Source organism: Nerophis ophidion, linkage group LG01, assembly GCF_033978795.1.
Source record: "Nerophis ophidion isolate RoL-2023_Sa linkage group LG01, RoL_Noph_v1.0, whole genome shotgun sequence".
Classification (NCBI taxonomy): Eukaryota; Metazoa; Chordata; class Actinopteri; order Syngnathiformes; family Syngnathidae; genus Nerophis; species Nerophis ophidion.
Window position 1 is genome coordinate 19,322,392 of NC_084611.1, and position 22,852 is coordinate 19,345,243.

Sequence of the window (22,852 nt, forward strand, 5' to 3'; positions counted from 1 at the left end):
ACCTGTCAGCCAGACTTTGTCCTCGGGCCAACCACTCAAAACCATCAGTAATAGTGAAAAATATACGCATTTAAAAAACATGTATGTTATGGTAAACTACATTACAACATTCACGAAAAGAAGTAGGAAGAAGCTGAGCTTAATTAGTCCTACCCATTTTCCACTTTATGCCAAAGACTAACGTCTTCACTTCCTGTTCTTAATTTGTAACCACTTGGATAAATGAATAACAAATACAACAGTTCTCACATCAATAGTGAAGTTTTGATTCACATAATTCGATGACTAAGATTATCTCATTGACACTAAGGTTCTAAGGATCTTCATCCGGATTATTCGTTTTCCAGTTTTTTAAAAACTGGATCCTATCACGACATTGTTTAATCATTCCATAATTTGATTCCATATACTGAAATACTAAAGATTTTAAGTGTTAAATGCGCGTACAAATTAGGAATGTAGTAATTAGTTGTAACAATGATTTGATTCGGAATTTGTGGCTGCCTATACAATTCAGGAACAATATATTTTTTTAAACGATAAGATCTGAAATCGATTCAGTGAGCTGGAATCAGTTCAGTGAATTGAACCAGTGTGAGTGTGAAGTAATTACTGAATATTGGACACTACAGGTCAATTTTCCTATACTGCTGTTATTTCCTCTAAGGAAATTATTTATAAATGAATTATTGTTATTAAAACAACAATTAATGGCATTTGCATTCACATCTTATTTGAATAAAGTGCAACCAACACTTAAAGGCCTACTGAAACCCACTACTACCGACCACGCAGTCTGATAGTTTATATATCAATGATGAAATATTAACATTGCAACACATGCCAATACGGCCTTTTTAGTTTACTAAATTGCAATTTTAAATTTCCCGGCAGTTTTTTCTTGACTAGTCGCTTAATGATGACGTGTACGCGTAAGTAACGTCAAAGGCTGTTAGGAAATATGAGCGCTGCACACACATACAGCTAAAAGTCGTCTGCTTTAACGGCATAATTACACAGTATTTTGGAGATCTGTGTTGCTGAATCTTTTGCAATTTGTTCAATTAATATTGGAGAAGTCAAAGTAGAAAAAAGGAGTTGGGAAGCTTTAGCCTCTAGCCACACAAACACACGGTCATTCCTTGTTTAAAATTCCTGGAGGTGAAACCTTACTATGGATCAGAGCGAACATGGATCCCGACCGAATGTCAACCAGCAGGTTTCGGTGAGAAAATTGTGGTAAAAAGTCGCTTCTTACCGGAGATCAGCTGAGCTTGCGCCGTCCATAAAGCTGCCGTCGACTTTGCTGAGACATTGGCGTCAAGACACCCATAGACAAACCCCTCCGACTATCAGGTACTATTAAACTCACTAAAACACTAGCAACACAATAGAAAGATAAGGGATTTCCCAGAATTATCCTAGGAAATGTGTTTTTAAACATCTGAATCCGTCCCAATGCAATTGCGTTTTATTTTAACTCTTTTTTATTTTTTTCTTTCTTTCTAGTCCGCTACTATCAATATCCTCAAACACAAATCTTTCATCCTCGCTCAAATTAATGGGGAAATTGTCGTTTTCTCTGTCCGAATAGCTGTTTTTGTTGGAGGCTCCCATTAGAAACAATGTGAATATGTGAGGAGCCATCAACATGTGACGTCATCGTCTGCGACTTCCGGTAAAGACACGACTTTTTTGTAATTACCAAAAGTTGCGAACTTTATTGTGGATGTTCTCTACTAAATCCTTTCAGCAAAAATATGGCAATATCGCGAAATGATCAAGTATGACACATAGAATGGACCTGCTATCCCCGTTTGAATAACAACATCTCATTTCAGTAGGCCTTTAAAGTTGAAATAAGAGGAAACGTTTCCTGCCCTCGTTTTTAATATTCAAGCGATTTTCAAAAAAGTGCAGTAACCAACATTTTAACAGTAAAATTATCCTGGCACTTCTGCTTGGTTCAACATAAAATAATATTAATGTCAAAAATAAAGTTGAACTAGAGCTGGGCAATATATCGATATACTCAATATATCGCGGCTTTTTCGCTGTGCGATATAGAAAATGACTATCGTGATATTAGAGTATACATTCTTACGCAGTTGCTTTCCACTGCGGGCATTTCCCTGCATGCGTTTCCGACTCTTTCTTGTCTCTCCTTCCCACAGATACATAAACCAAGCGCACCTTCTTACATACGTCACATACTGTCACGTGTGAAACGTCACACGCTCCCGCAGAGCAGAGAGGTAGCGACATGGTAACGTTAGCTGTGATGCTAACGGTGAGGTGCGAGTGCTTATACGAGAGAAAGAAGGTGCGAATCTGGTAACAAATGGAGGAAGAATTAAATACCAAGAAAAACAGCATGGGATCCATCATCCGGCGGTGGTTTGGCTTCAAGCGGGAATATGTTCAACATTTATGCAGCAAAAGCGTTGCTACAAAAAGTAGCACCACTGCTAATGTAACATCATTTGAAAAGTCGCCCGCTAGAGAATAAGGAGTGCTTGAAACTCTGCATCATCATCTCCGGCCGGTGCCACACCAACAAAATGCCGAAGCAACTATTTACAGATTAAAGTTAAAGTTAAAGTACCAATGATTGTCTCACACACACTAGGTGTGGTGAAATTTCTCATCTTTGCATTTGACCCATCTGTTGATCACCCCCTGGAAGGCAAGGAGAGCAGTGGGCAGCAGCGGTGCCGCGCCTGGGTATCATTATTGGTGATTTAACCCCCAATTCCAAACCTTGATGCTGAGTGCCAATTCCAACCCTTGATGCTGAGGATATCGGTCTTATTTTTATAGTCTTTGGTATGACACACCCGGGATTTTGAACTCACAACCTACCGATCTCAGGGCGGACACTAACCACTAGGCCACTGAGTAGGTGACTAGGCCACTGAGTAGGAGATCAACACCGTATAAAAAACAACCGAAGAAGATAACGTCCGCAGGAACCTGTTATGCAGCTCATTTCTATTTGACATTTATTGAAATATCTTGTGTGACATCATGCACAAAAGTGCACTTTATTTGTTTTTAACTATTGTATTGGCAATCTGTTCAAAAAGTACCCTCTGTTTTGTGTTGTTCTGATACGCCATGTCGGTAACATCATTCACAAAAGTGCACTTATAGCTTGTTTTAAAATGTCTCTGACAATCTTGCACTTTCTGTTTTGGAAATGACATAAATGTCTGAGCCATTGCTTAGTAACTGTTTAATAAATACAGTTTTGGTAAAAAATGACTTGTGATTTTTCCCTCTCTGCATGAAAGTTTAAAATTAGCATATAGTAATGCAGTATGAATAGGAATGTTTTAATGTAGACAAGCATCATACTGGTGTGATTATATGAATCAAGTGTAAATTCAAAGCTAAGGCAAAATCCATCCATCCATCCATTTTCTACCGCTTATTCCCTTTCGGGGTCGCGGGGGGCGCTGGCGCCTATCTCAGCTACAATCGGGCGGAAGGCGGGGTACACCCTGGACAAGTCGCCACCTCATCGCAGGGCCAACACAGATAGACAGACAACATTCACACTCACATTCACACACTAGGGCCAATTTAGTGTTGCCAATCAACCTATCCCCAGGTGCATGTCTTTGGAAGTGGGAGGAAGCCGGAGTACCCGGAGGGAACCCACGCATTCACGGGGAGAACATGCAAACTCCACACAGAAAGATCCCAAGCCTGGATTTGAACCCAGGACTGCAGGACCTTCGTATTGTGAGGCAGACGCACTAACCCCTCTGCCACCGTGAAGCCCGCTAAGGCAAAATATTGAGGCAAAATATTGAGATATATATTGTGTATCGTTACATGGCCTAAAAATATCAAGATATTATTAAAATATATTAATAAAAGGCCATATCGGCCAGCCCGAAGTGGAACCAACATCTCTTCAGGGTGAATGAACAGTAGTTTGCCGGTTAATTTTACTGTTGTTTTTGACATACAAAACAATAAAAATAAAAAATAAATTTATATTACAAATTTGGTCCGACCAAATCTCCTTAGGTTAAATGAGCAGTAGTTTGACCTTCTACTACTAGAAAAAATGTCACAACAAATGCAAATACCACAACACAATTAGCCACAACACAACAACAAGCCAAACCAAGACAATACAAAGACTGATTGGAAGTGACAGCGGACAATTTTTGTCGACTCACCGACTTCCTGAGGCAAAAAGTTGAAAAGGGTGTAATCAACCAAGTGAAGTGTGACCAAGAAATTGGTTTGTTGCCCTAACTTGCTCCGCTGTCACTTCTGTTGTGTCTGTCGCGTCCATTGAGGCTTCAAATCGCGTTGTAGCTTTATGTTTATGTGTCGTGGTGTTTTGCAGTCGTGTTGTAGCTGAAAGTTATGTGGCTTTATGATATTGTCTTGTCGCATTTTTATGTTTCGTGACTTTTCTCAGCCACCGTAGGTGTTCGCCATTCTTGTTTTGATTGCTGATGGCGGTCAAACAGACTTGATAAACGTTTAACGACCTAATCAATAAAAATGCTAATCTTCATATGAAGTCTGAAGTTCTTAAATCCAATGTTTTCCTTTTTCTAATATCTATAAAACTGATCGATTGCCTTTTAACACAATGTTGGATCGATACCTATCTTACAAACTTGCCGACCACAGATTGATGCAGTTGAATCTAAGGAATATAAATCGATATGTCGATTGTTACACACCTGAGGCAAATGTTTTAAGTTAATTTTTATCTAAGGTTATGCTTCTCTTTGAGAAGAATTGTTGTACATTCTTGGGTAGCAGGTTATATTCTGATTTGTACATAATTGTATCTGTTTGCAAATGCTCCAAGTCATTGGATTTCAATATTTTCGATTCAATAAAGTGTTTGAATGTTGTCTATATACAAGATTATCTATTATTCTAAATAACCTCTTTTGAAACACGATTAGTGAATGAAGAGTACTTTTGTCATTATTTCCCATATTTCTACACAGTACCTCAGATATGGTAACACCAGCAAACAGAAAATATGAAGTGATTTATGATACAGAACTAATTTTGCTTTATTTACTATTGAAATATGTCTTGCCATCTAGTGTTGCATCATATTGTAACCGTTTGCATGTTTCCTAATGGTAACAACCAAATGGTTTATTTTTTTAGCTTGTTGCAAAACACCGCTTTAAGGACTTGAGAACTACAAACTATAATAAATGAGTGGTTGGTTACCTTTTCACATGACAACGCACTAAAATGACGTCCAGTGCCCTGATTCTCTAAAGTTTATCACTCGTTCATTAGTATGAATCGGTTATCATTGTGCGATAGAATGTCACCTGGCCCTCCTTTTATCTTGTGCTTATTGCAAGCAACATATTGCATAAACCTTCACTATGAAATGTTATCATAGGGTTATTATAAGGTGGGCCAGCCTACAAATCTGGTGACAAGATATGGCAGTCACATTTGGAACACAAAGGAACCTCTGACTTTTATTTAAAACAGGGTCACATTCTACAACTATCTCGGACAAAAGACCCAAATCCGGTGTCGCAGCTGCTCTCGTCGGCACCATCGTTCTGACAAGCTCTTAAAAACACAGCAGACCACACAAGCCTGCAATTTGTTGAATCCAGGCTTGAACAGACCTTGCTGCCGTTACAGGCCCTTCCCCCACAACCCTCATCAATTGTGCCTCTTGACACAAATCCAATCTTTTATGCTCCACATGCTCTCTCAGTCTTTTACTCTTGACTCTTGGTCACGGGTCGCTTTTTACCCAAGAAATATTCCAAAAATCCAAAATAGGCCGTATAGCCAATGAATGTTATTTTTAGGACATCCGGAACATATGCTCAGACATATTTCTCAGATCAACATGCCATCTGTGCTAACGAACATTCAAAGTTTAAATTCAAGTTTATTCACAATACCATACAACAATTTCAATAGTAGTGAATATCATCAATTAAAGATGTTGGTACGTGAAAAGGTCCCCCAAATAAGCTAGAAGAAGCTTTTGACAGGGGGTCCAGAGGACAGTATATAAACATGGAATGATGAAATATGAAACATGGTAGGAAGCACAACAACAAAAACAAAAAAAAAAAAAACAACAACGCTATATGATAAACACAAGATAATAGTACTAAAGCAAGCATACACATACATACATACATTCATTCAACCATGCAAAACCCAACAGTAGTCTACCCCACATGAGGCATTAAAGATAGTTGGTTAATAGATAAGTTGTCAGTTTCTTTTTGAAGTTGGAGAATGGATACAGCACCTTGAGGCTCTCATTAAGCAGGTTCCAAATCTTTGGTCCCTTGTATGCAACACTTTGAGCGGTACAGGCCAGTAAACGATGTTTGCCTAATATCAGATATAAGTTACGAGTGTTGTGGGCATGCTGGGGATGGTAGATAGTAGAGATGCGCGGATAGGCAATTATATCATCCGCAACCGCATCACTAATGTCGTCATCCACCCGAACCAATATTTTATCAGAACCGCAACCGCCCGCCACCCGCCCATTGTTATTTATCCGGAATCGGCGACCTATACCACTAAAAGAGCTAGTTTGACCCGTGTCACAAAGTAAAGAAGGCAATGGGATTTGCTGCTAGCGGGGTGTATAATATAGTCAGGAACTGTCATGGATGCAAAGGATTCTGGGTATATGTTGTGTTGCGTTTATGTTGTTACTGTGAGGATGTTCTCCCGAAATGTGTTTGTCATTCTTGTTTGATGTGGCTTCACAGCGTGGCGCATATTAGTAAGAGTGTTAAAATTGTTTAGATCACAACCATTAGTGTACTCTGTATCACCCAGTATGCCTTGCAGTCGTGTGTCTGCGGAAGCCAAACACAACATATTGCTGGACTGGCAAGTAGATTGTACATGTTGTAAAAGGCGTCAAAGGCAAAGGCTTGATAGCACGCCCTAATAATTATTAACTGAGTGCCTGCCGGCAGACACTTTTGAGAATGTTTACGTCTCCTATTGTCTTCTTCGCTTTGTGACACAGGTCCAGAATGGCTCTTTGATCGGTAAAAGTTACCGATCCCTGAACCATGTATATCAAATATTTCCAAATGGTTCAACCGCCACCCGCCCGAATCTATTTAAAATCTATCTTTTCGTCATGTCACCCGCCCGACCCGCGGTTTATCCGCGGACTCCGCGGATGACACCGCAAACCGCGCATCTCTAGTAGATAGGAACCAAGCTACAGAGCCTAAGATTCAGCCTGTAAATGACTTGATAGGTTAAACAAGCATTTTGATAAATATTGATCTCTGTCAGTCTTAAGAGATGATATTTATGGAATAGATTTCGAGTGTGGGCATTAAACTTGGACCATGACAGGGCCTGTGTGATTTTTTTTTGCATGGATTCTAATTTGTGAAAGTAGGTAGGGAAGGTGTTACACCAGATGATATTACAGTAGTTTAAATGTGGTTCAGAGAGAGTTTTATATAGGGTAAGTAGAGCATAAATAGGAAGATAATGCCAAAAGTGAAAGAAAAGGGCCAACATATTTAGAAACTTCCTCGTTTCTGACCTATCAAATACTATTAACCTTACAGACATGTAAGATCATGAGGACAATAACCATAGATAGTCTTAATAAGTTCGTTGCTGTTCTGTGTTAAGAGTGCGATGAGCAGTCAATTAGACTGGAAGACTTCAATGAAATGATGTGAACCATGTCCATGTTTGTGAGAAGGTAATATCCCTGACAAATGCCCAATCGGAAAAAATAGCATGCTGAATGTATGTGGCAATGGACCAGGAAGTGAGTTAGTCTTGTTTATTTTTCTGGGCCACAGTGTGGGAAGACCTTGGTCTGAAAGATCATTGGAAATCGGTTGCTAGGCTACCACCCAATATTAGACTTGCGGGATTGACTGCGGGCCCTCCTCCATTTCAGAGGGTAGAGAAAATGATACTATTCAACAGAAAACACACACACACTCACACGGAGTTCTTTCCTGTGTGTGTGTTTTTGTTTGATTAGTCACGGTTAGTCAGGCCCTTTCACCTGATCTAGGAGTGGTTCTGTGGTTAAGCCAGCAGGCTCAAACAGAGCCTCAATTATCATATTTAAGATTAATGAAAAAAGCAAAGTGCGCGCGTGTGTGTGTGTGTGTGTGTGTGTGTGTGTGTGTGTGAGACGCAGCAGGAGCCTATTGTGTTATCAGCAGACTATATAAATGTGTCAACAATCAACGAGATGGTACATTTGCTGACTGTGGATAAGTAGCACAGACCAATAACCTTAAACTGTAAATGGGGTATACTTTTATAGCGCTGTTCTACCTTTAAGGTACTCAAAGCGCTTCGACACTATTTCCACATTCACACACCGATAGCGAGAGCTGCCATGCAAGGTGCTAACCACGACCCATCAGGAAAAGGGTGAGCTGTCTTGCTCAATGACACAACGGACGTGACTAGGATGGTAGAAGCTGGGGCTTGAACCAGAAACCCTCAGGTTGCTGGCACGGCCACTCTCCCAACCGCGCCACGCCGTCCCCTTAATAAAAACCCAAGTACCGGCAGGCTAAATCTTATGGATGTTTTTAGTTAACACGAGAATGTGGGGCTCAAATAGGGGCAGGTCAGGTTTATGGTGGAATTCGATATTTTTGCACTCTTGATGATTCATGGTCAACAGGGTCCAAAGGCAGGCCCACATCGACACACACACACCCAAAGGCAGGCACACATCGACACGCACACACACACACACACACACACACACACACACACACACACACACACACACACACACACACACATACACATACACACACACAGAGACAGACAGACAGACAGACAGACAGACAGACAGACAGACAGACAGACAGACAGAAATGTGCAATGGTAAGGGACGTAATTTACTAAGCTTTATAAAAAAATACAAAATAAAAGACAGCGTTTAAAAGATCTAACATTTGGACAATTTACAAAAACATGCACCTGGGGATAGGTTGATTGGCAACACTAATTTGACCTTAGTGTGTGAATGTGAGTGTGAATGTTGTCTGTGTTGGCCCTGTGATGAGGTGGTAACCCCGTGACCTCAAAAGAGACAAGCGGTAAAAAATGGATGGATGGACATATAAATCAAATTTCCTCTAAGTATTATTTACTGAAACACAGAAAGCTACTGACTGTCCTAGAAAGTTGAGCCTTTACTCTCCATCATAATATACCCCTGAGGTGTGACCAAACATTACGTGAATTGCGTGTGTGTGTGTGTGTATATATATATATATATATATATATATATATATATATATATATATAAAAGACCGATAATCAGCATTTCCGTTTTTTTGGTGTTGAGTTGCAAAAAGTTAGCGGACATCCATTGTTTGATTTCATTAAGACACGCCTCCAGCTGACTACAATCCGGCGTGTTGGTCAGCTTTAGGGGCATGTAGAGTTGGGTGTCATCAGCATAGCAGTGAAAGCTAACACCGTATTTGCGTATGATGTCACCTAGCGGCAGCATTTAGATGCTGAAGAGTGCAGGGCCAAGGGCCAAACCCTGGGGAACTCCACATATTACCTAAACGTAGTCCGAGGTCACATTGTTATGGGAGACGCACTGCATCCTATCTGTAAGATAAGAGTTAAACCAAGACAGGGCTAAGTCTGACATACCAATTCGTGTTTTGATACGTTCTAATAAAATATTATGATCGACGGTATCGAAAGCAGCGCTAAGATCGAGGAGCAGCAACATAGATGACGAATCAGAATCCATCGTTAGCAATAGATCATTAGTCATTTTTGCGAGGGCTGTCTCCGTGGAGTGATTTGCCCTGAAACCGGATTGAAAGGTTTCACATAGATTGTTAGACGCTAAGTGTTCATTTAACTGCTCCGCAACAATTTTTTCGAGGATTTTTGAAATAAAGGGAAGGTGAGACACCGGTCAGGATCGATGTTAGGTTTTTTAAGAAGAGGATGAACAACCGCTTTTTTGAATGCTAGGGGAACAGTGCCCAAGGAAAGTGATAAGTTTATAATATTTAGCACTGATGGACACTCTTACTAATATGCGCCACACTGTGAACCCACACCAAACAAGAATGACAAACACATTTCTGGAGAACATCCTCACTGTAACACAACATAAACACAACATAACAAATACCCAGAATCCCATGCATCCCTAACTCTTCTGGACTACATTATACACCCCGGAGTTCATGCTAGCGGGGGAGTATAGTGTAGCCCGGAAGAGTGAGGGATGCATGGGATTCTGGGTATTTGTTTTGTTGTGTTACAATGCGGATGTTCTCCCGAAATATGTTTGTCATTCTTGTTTGGTGTGGGTTCACAGTGTGGCGCATATTAGTAATAGTGCTAAAGTAGTTTGTATCACAACTCTCAGTGTAACCTGTATGGTTGTTGACTAAGTATGCCTTGCAGTCACTGTCATGTATCAACAGAGGCTGCATACTACAAACCCCATTTCCATATGAGTTGGGAAATTGTGTTAGATGTAAATACAAACGGAACACAATGATTTGCAAATCATTTTCAACCCATATTCACTTGAATGCACTACAAAGACAACATGTTTGATATTCGGACTGATGATCATTAACTTTAGAAATCTGATGCCAGCAACACTTGACAAAGAAGTTGGGAAAGGTGGCAATAAATACACATTTCGGGAGAACATCCTCACAGTAACACAACATAAACACAACACAACAGATACCCAGAATCCTTTGCATCCATGACTATTCCTGGCTATATTATAAACCCCCGACCCATCAACCCTGTCCACCTCAACCGACGAACGGAGCCGCGGGTTGCCGACACCTGCTCTAGGGAGAACAAGTCAGGGAGAAAACACACTTAAAACATTTCTGCTCATGAGCGCAACTTCCTTCACATGGTAATTCTTCAGTGTTGAGCATTATTTACACATGCTGAAGAACTTTAGTATAAATAGATGATCAAAACTGACATTAAAAAATGTTAATAGGTTTTAATTGTGAATTGTGAATTATATTTATATAGCGCTTTTCTCTAGTGACTCAAAGCGCTTTACATAGTGAAACCCGATTGATTGATTGATTGAAACTTTTATTAGTAGCTAGCACAGTTCAGTACATATTCCGGACAATTGACGACTAAATGGCCACACCGGAATAAGTTTTTCAGCTTGTTTAAGTCAGGGTCCATGTTAATCAATTCATGGTAAGGTATTGGGCAGAGTCAAGAACGCAGTACCCCAAGACTGGCCAGTGTGATCTACATAAGGGATATTCAACTAAATTATTTTGGGGGCCACATTCCCAGAAAGCTAAAGATCGGGGGTCGGACCTCTTTCTTCTTTTTTTTTTTTTTTTTTTTAAACTGAACTTTCAGGTCACCATTTGAATAGTCCAAATGATGAAAAAGATAGGATCTAAAATGGAACACTACTAGTATATAAAAGGAGTTGAAAGAAATGACTACTGACTGCTTCTGAAGTAAACAGGCAACAAACATTTTAGTTACATAAATCTCATATGAAAAAAAATATTTGGAAAGGACTTTATAGGGTGCCCTGAGGAACGCCTCAGTTAGGTAAATCACAAGTTTGGACCCCAATGTTCTGCAGTATACTTGCTACCAAGGTTAATATTTCAATGCAAGGATTTATCAATGTGTTTACAGTGGTCCAAGTTCCTCTATACAACAGGAGCACGCTCGTGTTTTTCAGAGAGTGGCTTCCCTTTTTTCTCTCTAAGTTCAAGTCCACGGCGAATCCCTGCTTCTTTCCAGGCTGGTTTGTTGGCTTTTTTCGAACCCATATCGAGAAAGCAAAATAGACTAAACGTGGACTACATTTAAACTGCAGGCCAAAGTTGCCGTTTAGACTGTAGTCACATTTGATAAAATCAGATCCCAAACGGATTCAGATTACCTCCCGATGTGGCCCAAATCGGACGCAAAAATATCATATTTAAAGCACTTTGGAGTGTTTGGACTGTGAAAAAAAATATCTAATCGGTGTCACTTGAGGGCAAAAAAATGGAGCCCAGATGAGTGGCGAGGAAAGAAACACACTGAAGCACAAAGAAATGGCGACCCAGTAATGGCTAAAATAAACACAATCTAACAAAGGGGGCTCCAAATGGCAGCACCCTAAGGCTTCCAGAGGCACACAAAATGAATGAATGAAGTGTTTGTACACAGAGACACAGTTTGCACACATACAAGATACAGTTTACACACAGACAAGATATTTGATGAGATCTAAAGGCTTGTAAACCACAAAGTTGGCAAATTAAGGGGTTGGTTAATCAAGGTTCCACTGTAGTTGTAGTTTAGAGAACCAAATTAAGATACCTTGTTGCAGTGTAGTTCAGACTTACACAACACTGAAAATTGTTATCTTCTTATGGTTTACACATTTTTCTATGGTGTTTTGCCTTCTAGTCTTTCAGACTTGCTTTTACCCTACAAATCCTTGCGGCCCCCTAACAAACCGCGGTCAAGACACAAAATCACAGGATGGAATTGCCAGAAGACCTCAGGGCTGCAGAGAACGTTCCGTTTTTAAGAGCAGGCTTAAGACCCACCTTTTTCATTTATTTATTTATTTACCCAAAAGTTATTTTTATTGAAGTCATTAATACTTTCCTTTTCACTGCTCATTAATAATCGACATTGCGCCTTATAACCCGGCGCGCCTAATGTACGGAATTAGTCTAGTTGTGCTTACAGACCTCGAAGCCATTTTTGATGACACCCGTAAACAACACCAAAATTCTAAATATTTCATTGAGAATATAGAACATTACACACAGTGCTAAAAAATCTGTCGAAATGTTTTAGTAAGACTTTGGTTAGCTACGAAGCCGCACCGCTTGATGGATTGATGGTGCATTACAGCTACGATAGTCAGACGTACTGTGCTTCAACATACGATTATTGTTATGGTGTGTGTATAATGGCACCTATTAGCAGGCATTATCTGTTGTTTTGTTTCTAACCAACTGTTCTTACCGACTGGTACCTGCTGATGTGTATTCAGGATCTGCATAAGTCCTGAAAATTTGCGCCCGTCCGCCATTGCAGCCCTTGACAGCCCTCTGTAGTCAAAAACCTTATTCTTTTTCTCTCACGTTATAGGGCATTCATGCTCCGCTGTTGCCATTTGTAATATGAAATAACATAAAGTTCTAAATTATGTCTGTCAACAGACTCGCTGTGGAAGCGCAAAAACTACCCGTGTAGTGAGTTTAATTCACCCACGAAACTTTAGTGGGTTAACTTTAGTTTTTTCACGGGACACATTTCCAGCATTGTTGTTGTGATAGTGAGCCCTCTTCTAAAACTTCTTCCACGCTCGTCCTTACACGCTACACCGGTATAACAAAGAGGACGGGGAGAAGACGCTGTCAAAGGTGAGCCACGTAAATAAGACCACCCACCAAACAGTGCACCTCGAAGCGACGGTTAGAAAGCGACTTCAAGATGGTCTGTAAAACATAATCTATGCAATATTTTCAACAAATAACCACCATTACATGTTATGTAAACCACAAGGAAGTATTTTAAATGTAGAATAAAAAATCAAAATATGGCCCTTTTAATGCGCCTTATAATCCGGTGCGCCCTATGATCCGAAAATTACGGTAATTAAATGTATTTATTGTACCAATGTGTTTTTCTATATTCATAATATGTTTAACTCATATTTTATCTTATTTTCTTACTCATGGTTCCAACTATTTTAAATGTTTTATTGTTTTTACTTCAAGCGTTCCTCAGAAGGATCTCTCTGCATCAGGGATTATATCGGTGTGAATCTTTGGGCACCTCACGATTCGATTACGATTTAATTAAAAATCAAATAATGCATCTTTAATTTATGTATAATACTGCAGTTTTACATTTGATTTTGTATCCTTAAATAAGCGTTTATCACTTGCAACTTTTAAAAACAGTGCTTTTATAAGAAGAAACACTTCAATTAATTCCCATCACATTTAATAAATTAATAATAATAATAATAATAATAATAATGTATGCTGAATTGGAACACAAGTGCCCTATAATAAAGGAGCTGGTCAAATCTCTCGGTGAGGTGGCTCGCTGCGGTCAGACAAAGTTTAGAACAATCTGAATACTCCGGCTTCCTCCCACTTCCAAAGACATGCACCTGGGGATAGGTTGATTGGCAACACTAAATTGGCCCTAGTGTGTGAATGTGAGTGTGAATGTTGTCTGTCTATCTGTATTGGCCCTGCGATGAGGTGGCGACTTGTCCAGGGTGTATGTACCCTGCCTTCCGCCCGATTGTAGCTGAGATAGGCCCCAGCGCCCCCCGCGACCCCAAAGGCAATAAGCGGTATGAAATGGATAGACGGATGGATGGACAATGAATAAATTGATTATTTATGTTTACTAAACCGATTTTATAAATCGTCCATGTCCGGATTTCAATGCATCTAAAAATCGATTATTTCCCCCACTTGTAGCCGTGGGGGCACTTTATGTCTGCATACTGGTGGCCGAAGCCTGGTGCAGACGGCTCCTGTGATAGTGTTTACTCACCTGGTTCCTCTGTATTCAGCCATGCATTTAACTGTATGTGTGTGTAACTGTGTATATTTGTGATTGATGACGAGGGATGTGGGTCATCGGCCATTGTTTGTAAGTCTAAACCCCTCTCTGTTGCATTTTTTTATATATGAAAAGTGCTTTATAAAAAAAGTTTTTCCAGGCAGAATTGTGTCGGTTCTCATTGGTTTGAGCTGGTAATGCACCTTCCACCCGTTCAATCAACCTTCCTTACCGTGAGCGCAGCGCATGCCAGGCGGCGTCGACATCAGCATACAGGTTCTTCTCTGAGGGTTTCCCCGAACTGGCTCCGTAACCAGAGTAGTCGTAGGAGAACACGTTGCAGTTGATCCGAGAACCCAGGCCGATGTAGAAGCTGCTCATCTGGCCCAAGTCCACTGCATTTCCATGGGAGAATAAAAGCGTGTAGCGGGCGCTGGGCGAGCAGCGCACAAACATGCACGCGATGCGGTTGCCCTTCGAGGTGCGCGTCATGAAGCACTCGATGGCCTCCTTCTCTCGGGACGAGTACTGCCAGTCTGCGCGCTCGGAGAGATGCAGGGACCAGTGGCTGCCGCTCTCGTCACACATGAGGCTGTAGGTGGGCTCGGGAGGCAGGAAGGCCAGCTTGGCCGTTATCTTGCTGGGGCACGGCGGACAACAGAAGAGGCAACAAAGCTCGCTGAAGGATAAGTGGTTCATCCTGAAATAAAAAAATAAAACATGACATGAGTGGGATGATTCTTCCTGCACATTTTTTTCAGGAAAACAATGGAAGCGGATGAATGTCATTGCTTTCTTGACTGATGATAAAACACCCTTGTTTGGTGTGAGGGATTGGAACGGCACATGCGAGCTTTAAGCACACTAACTGAGAGCTAGCAAATAGAGCTGCGCTGTTTACACAGTAGGATGGTAGACACGATATAAATTTGGCCACGGTAGAGATTGTCCCATCTAATGCGGTTTGATATTAATCGATGTTCTGCAAAAGACAGTCATGCCATGGACCACAAACTTTTGCCTGTTTTTTTTTTTCCCACCGGAGTTTTCCATCAAATTATCGACTGGTGGATAGTGCCCGCCTCATTGTCTGACGTGGGAGCACAATCCACCGTTCACATCACGTCACATTGGAGGCTATCCACCAAACATCATCGTTATCGTAATCAACCTTCGCCGTTTGCCAGCAGTGACATAAATCAATTGGGACAAATGTTTATTTACTTTTAAGATGCCGCCATAGAAGAGATTAAATTTGGCATATTAATAAATGATGGCAACATAGAAATGCTTGTCAACATTATGCTGCAAGCTAGATTTTTTTATACATAAATGACGATCTCTGAAAGTAAAACCTACATTTTATCATTGGCTTAATGTTTTCAAATGATCAATTAACTCTTAAAAAATGTTTAAAAGTACAAAAGCCCTTAAAGGGGAACATTATCACCAGACCTATGTAAGCGTCAATATATACCTTGACGGTGCAGAAAAAAGACCATATATTTTTTTAACAGATTTCCGAACTTTAAATGGGTGAATTTTGGCAAATTAAATACCTTTCTGTTTATCGCTCTGGAGGTGATGACGTCAGAATGTAACGTCTCCAAGGTAATACAGCCGCCATTTTCATTTTCAACACATTGTAAACATTGGGTCTCAGCTCTTTCCGTTTTTTCGACTATTTTTTGGAACCTTGGAGACATCATGCCTCGTCGGTGTGTTGTCGGAGGGTGTAACAACACTAACAGGGAGGGATTCAAGTTGCACCACTGGCCCGAAGATGCGAAAGTGTCTGCCGCCAGACCCCCATTGAATGTACCAAAGTGTCTCCACATTTGACCGGCGATGACAGACATGGCACAGAGATGTATGGATAACCTGCAGATGCATTTGCAACGATAAAGTCAACAAAATCACAAAGGTGAGTTTTGTTGATGTTGACTTATGTGGTAATCAGACATATTTGGTCGCGGCAAGACTGCCAGCTAATCGATGCTAACATGCTACGCTAATCGACGCTAACATGCTATTTACCGGCGGTGCTAAAGCAGACATGGCACAGAGATGTATGGATAACCTGCAGATGCATTTGCAACGATAAAGTCAACAAAATCACAAAGGTGAGTTTTGTTGATGTTGACTGCCAGCTAATCGATGCTAACATGCTACGCTAATCGATGCTAACATGCTATTTACCGGCGGTGCTAAAGCAGACATGGCACAGAGATGTATGGATAACCTGCAGATGCATTTGCAACTATATTACGTTTCCTTCCACCCACATTTAATGCGAAAAAAACACTTACCAATCGACGGATTTAAGTTGCTCCAGTGTCACAAGATGCAAAAGTCCTGATCTTTTGGTCCGCACATTTTACCGGTGATGCTAACCCAGCTATTCGGCCATGCTATGGCTATGAATAGCGTCAATAGCTATTTGCTCAATAGCTTCAATTTCTTCTTCAATACTTTCATACTCCAACCATCCGTTTCAATACAGGCGTAATTTGTTGAATCGCTTAAGCCGCTAAAATCCGAGTCTGAATCCGAGCTAATGTCGCTATATCTTGCTGTGGTATTCGCCATTGTTTGTTTACATTGGCAGCACTGTATGACGTCACAGGGAAATGAATAGTGGCATCGCAAATAGCGAAAATCAAGCACTTTAAAGCTTTTTTTAGGGATATTCAGAGACCGGTAAAATTTTGAAAAAAAATTCAAAAAATATAACAAGCCACTAGGAACTGATTTTTATTGTTTTTAGCCCTTTTGAAATTGTGATAATGTTCCCCTTTAAATTAATATTTTTATTTGAGAAATTTCAAGTGATTTAGATTGGATTTTGTTTGCCTTTTTGAATTGTGCATTATCCTATTTTCTTATTAATGTTATTATTTGTATATTCTATTTGTATTTCCTTTCATTTTCTTTCCTTTACATGTTTTAACAATAATCGCTCAACTTGGTTGATGTTTGAAATTGTTGAGATACTGTATGTTGAATGTGCCTTGGTTGTTGTGTACATTGAGAATATATGTTTGTATGTACAACAACAACAAACAAACAAAACAAATAAATAATAAAAAAGTTGACGTCCGTGTTCGGCCTTGCCTTGCTCTTTTTCTTTCACCCGTCTAGATCAAAGAAGAAAACAGGCCTTTTTGTTGTCGTTTCTGAAGCGGATCATTGACCGGTGTCCCCTTCGTAAACAATGTGCTACTACGACGAGACAGGATTATGCAGTCTCATCAACACTCAAGCAAAACTGAAGCACAACGCAGAGAAAGATTAAAACACTTTAAAGACAGAATCACGCTGCTGTTTAAAGTAAAAAAGACGGGAACTCAAACTTAAACCACTATGCCTTGGTAAGCCTGCAAACCCTCACGGTTTTTAACAGAAAGTGGGATCATTCTATTGTATTTTGAAAAAAGAAAGGGTCTAAAAAATAGAAGTTACATATTGCGCGCGATCGGGATTTTGTGGACCCAAACGACCACGTCTCTAATTTTTATTCGACCGTACACACACATTGCATCTAATTTAGGTTCCGGAAAAAGAAGAATCAGGCAAAGGAGAATGTGTTTGTGCTCGGCACAAAAGTTAACTTTTAATTTCAATCCCTGTCAATGTATATCTCCAAAATGGACTAAATCATTTCAAAAGTCCATTTTAAAAAGCTTGGTCTACTTCCTCCAGTGCTAGTATTACTATTTGTTATGCTTGCTCCTTTTTAGTGGAATGAATTGTTAGTTTAATTCTTGTCACCTCATAATTTTACGTTGAAAATATTCTAAAAGGAAAATGTGGTGAAAATGTTTTAAGGGAACATTTAGTTCCATCCATCCATCCATTTTCTACCGCTTATTCCCTATTAGGTTCCCGTAGAACAAAATTATTTGATTGGGAGGATCCTAAATGTGCCAAGGACTAGACTGGATTGCTCTCTCAGAAGCAGCAGCCAAAGATACACATTGATACACCTGACAGCCTTTATAATTGTCTTTATAATTAATATAAAGGCAATATAACATACATTCATAAACGTGGACGCATATGCAAAAGTGCAGTATATTTATCTGTACTGTAATCTATTTATTGATATCTGCACCTTATTGCTCTTTTACCCTGCACTACCATGATCTAATGCCACAAAACTGTATTCTTATCTGTACTGTAAAGTTCAAATTTGAATGACAATAAAAGGAAGTCTAAGTCTAAGCTGCGGTATCAGATATGCAGACGATATAATTATATTGACACTGTACTTTACTTTAATTTACCGTTATTGTTTTTATTTTGTTTTCATTTGAGGAAACAAGTTCAACTGGTAACAGCTAATGCTTATGTCATGCGTGCATAAGTTGTGAAGCGCATTGTTTGGCAACCCAGCCAAATAGAAAATATTTCTATGTCCAGTCATAGATAGGGTTGGGCATCGTTTGGATAATTCCGGTTCCGATTCCGGTTCCCAACGATGTATGCCTGGTAGTGGCCGCAAAACAGCAGCAGTTTTTGTTAGACTTAGACAAACTTTAACTTTAATGATCCACAAGGGAAATGGTTCCATGTTATTATATTAGCTTCTCGCTAGACTCTTGTTCATCTACTTGTTAATATCCTGTTAACAGCTTAATTTCTGCTGTAATGTGGGTCCATTAGCACTTCCTAAATGGGAACTGCACTTGTTTTGAAATTCAGCAGATCAGTCACAATCCTTATGTAAGACATTCACACGTGGGGGCTAGGCGATAAGGCCTTTTATTAATATCAATATTTTTAGCCCATGACACGATACAATATATAAATCTCGATATTTTGCCTTACCCTTGAATGAACACTGGATGCATATAATCACACCAGTATGATGATTCTATGTGTATACATTAAAAAAAATATTGTTCATACTGCATTAATATATGCTCATTTTAAACTTTCATGCAGAAGAGGGAAATCACAACTAAGTCAATTTACCAAAGCTGTATTTATCAAACAGTTATTAAGCAGTGGCACAAACATTTATGTAATTTCCAAAACAGAAAGTGCAAGATTGTCAGAGACATTTTAAAACAAGCTACGAGTGCACTTTTGTGCATGATGTCACTCAAGATATTTCAATAATGGTCAAATAAAAATGAGCTGCGTAACAGAAAACCAAAGCGTGTTCGTCCTTCTCTATTTGGTAGATTCCTGCAGACCTTCTCTTCTTCTGTTGTTGACTATTTTTTTCATACTGTGTTGATCTGGAAATGGTTGTTTTGATATTTTGTTGGCTGTGGCACCGGCCGGAAATGTTGACATGCGGAGTTTCAAGCACTCTTCATTCTCTAGCGGGTGACTTTTCCGATCATGCTACAATTTAGCAGTAATGCTACTTTTTGTAGCAACGCTTTTGCCGCATACTTGACTGTTCACCATCTTCCCGCTTGAAGCCAAACCATCGCCAGATTATGGACCCGCTGCTGTTTTTCTTGGGAATTAATTCTTCCTCCATTTGTTACCACATTCACACCTTCTCTCTCTCGTATTACCACTCGCCCCGCAACGCTAGCACCACAGCTAACGTTACCCATGCCGCTACGTCTCTGCTTCGCGAGAACATGTGACGTTGCTCACGCGACAGTATATGACATATGTAAGAAGGTGCGCTTGTTTTAAGTCTCTGTGAGAAGGAGAGACAAGAAACAGTGAGACACGCCTGTAGTATAACGCCCGTAGCTAAAAGCAACTGCGTGAGAACGTACACTCGAAAATCACCATATAGTATTTTTCTATATCGGGTAAATTCGATATATCGCCCAGCCCTAATAACACGTTTTCTTTTTTTATGTATTCCAATTAGTAATTCGTCGCCCTATTCTGCTTGTAAAGCACTTCAAAACTACCAAAAACCTATATCCAGGTTTTATGTACATGCTCTAAGTACATATGTACTGTGGTAACAGGGATATTCATAACAACATGTAACATTTACATGTTTTGCTCCGTGTAAGCATATGGTTCGCTTTTTCCTTCATTAACACCACCACTACTACTCACGACAGACATGAGAGACAACAAACACAATAAAACAATCACTCACTGCACAATGTCTGCTCTCACTGGGAAGCAGACTGTTAGGATGTTGATGTATTCACGTTTAGATTAAAAATTAATTGTAGTCCTCACGAGGGGTTAAATAAAAAGGGTATCACGTGTCTCTCTAATCTAGAGTTCTAAATTGTCTGTCAAAGATGACCAACTTCACAGTTTATGTCCGCATAATTTTATTATCCAATCGGAAGGCATGATTTATTAAAAAAGACATGTTTTTGTCCTAGAAGATTGTGAATTATCGGCAAAATACTAAGAAAAGTGCATTTCCCCTTTTAACTTTAGTAAGCACTTATTTATTTTCAAGCTAGTTTAGCGGTTAGCCTGCGCCACAGTCATTTTGATGGAAGGCTAATACAGACACATCATGTGTTGCCTTCATTATAACACTTATATAAGGCTCTTAATGCTCTTGTTTTTTGTATTTTTGGTCCAATGTGGCTCTTTCAACATTTTCGGTTGCCATCCCCTGGTCTTGAAGACTAATGGAAAGTATGATACTATGCCCTGCTATTCTGGCACCCCCCAGCTGAAGGAATACTGTACCATCAAATCACAGATCCTTAGTAGACTTGACATTCTCTTATAGGTTGTAGACTCAAAGTTTGTCGATGGTGGTGTGCCAGAATAGCACATAAGTGAGATAAACCAGAGCACATTATTTTGTCAACTCCTAGTATTAGCCAGTTCCAGGTTAAAAGTGTAGTGAGCTGTACGTGAAGCCTTTCTGTAGCATTCACCACGTGCCTTCAGGCCAGTGCTTGTCCCACAATCATGTGAGTGGTTTCCACTTATTTGTTGTTTTTGACTTTTCTCTTACATAAACCGGCTATAATATGGATTAGACTTAAAGGGGAACTGCACTTTTTTTATTTTGCCAATCATTCAAAATCTTTGTGTAAGACAAGAACACATCTGTTTTTCTTTTTTTATGCATTGTATCTCGTAAATAGACGCTAGCAAAAGTCCACTAACAACAGAGCCATTTGGAGTCGCTCTATTGTGCCTTTAAAAGCCTCCATCAACCATTTCAATACATGCTGTAGGTATATATTTAATGTAGTAAAGTTCATAACATGTAATATTAAGTATTCTGCTCATTTTTACCATACGGCTGCATATTAATTTTAGACGCATCACAACATTCACAGTTTCCTACAACAACAACACTACTAATCAAGACAAACTTATTGAGAGACACTAAAGACTACCTTTGGACGAATGATCCAGAAACTTGTATTTTTTAATCCTGAATATAAGGAAAATTCTCTACAAGTTTTAGTAGGTATGTGCTAATAATATGCAGCTTCAGTGAACACTAAGCATCGTGTAGCAGTATTGCTAAGTTCTAAACAAGAAATACAAACTATGAACACAATTAAACAATGACTTACTCTACGATGACCGCTCTCACTGGGAAGCCGACTGATAGGATGTTTATATACAGTGGGGCAAAAAAGTATTTAGTCAGCCACCGATTGTGCAAGTTCTCCCACTTAAAATGATGACAGAGGTCTGTAATTTTCATCATAGGTACACTTCAACTGTGAGAGACCGAATGTGAAAAACAAATCCAGGAAATCACATTGTAGGAATTTTAAAGAATTTATTTGTAAATTATGGTGGAAAATAAGTATTTGGTCAACCATTCAAGGCTCTCACTGATGGAAGGAGGTTTTGGGTCAAAATCTCACGATACATGGCCCCATTCATTCTTTCCTCAACACGGATCAATCGTCCTGTCCCCTTAGCAGAAAAACAGCCCCAAAGCATGATGTTTCCACCCCCATGCTTCACAGTAATTATGGTGTTCTTCGGATGCAACGCAGTATTCTTCTTCCTCCAAACACGACGAGTTGAGTTTATACCAAAATGGATACATGAATGTTACAGCAGGGGATTGGGAGAATGTAATGTGGTCAGATTAAACCAAAATAGAACTTTTTGGTATAAACTCAACTCGTCGTGTTTGGAGGAAGAAGAATACTGAGTTGCATCCCAAGAACACCACACCTACTGTGAAGCATGGGGGTGGAAACATCATGCTTTGGGGCTGTTTTTCTGCTAAGGGGACAGGACCATTGATCCGTGTTAAGGAAAGAATGAATGGGGCCATGTATCGTGAGATTTTGAACCAAAACCTCCTTCCATCAGTGAGAGCTTTGAA

General features: G+C 39.8%; 1 protein-coding gene across 1 annotated transcript in view; it reads right to left on the reverse strand.

The window, feature by feature from the left end:
- The window catches only part of abhd17b (abhydrolase domain containing 17B, depalmitoylase), a 54,045-nt gene that overhangs the window by 22,305 nt on the left and 8,888 nt on the right, over window positions 1-22,852 (reverse strand). The window contains exon 2 of the mRNA XM_061897846.1: window positions 14,822-15,289. Coding sequence (XP_061753830.1) covers window positions 14,822-15,288 — 467 coding nt within the window. The 5' untranslated portion in view covers window position 15,289. The remainder of the gene's footprint in view (window positions 1-14,821; window positions 15,290-22,852) is intronic.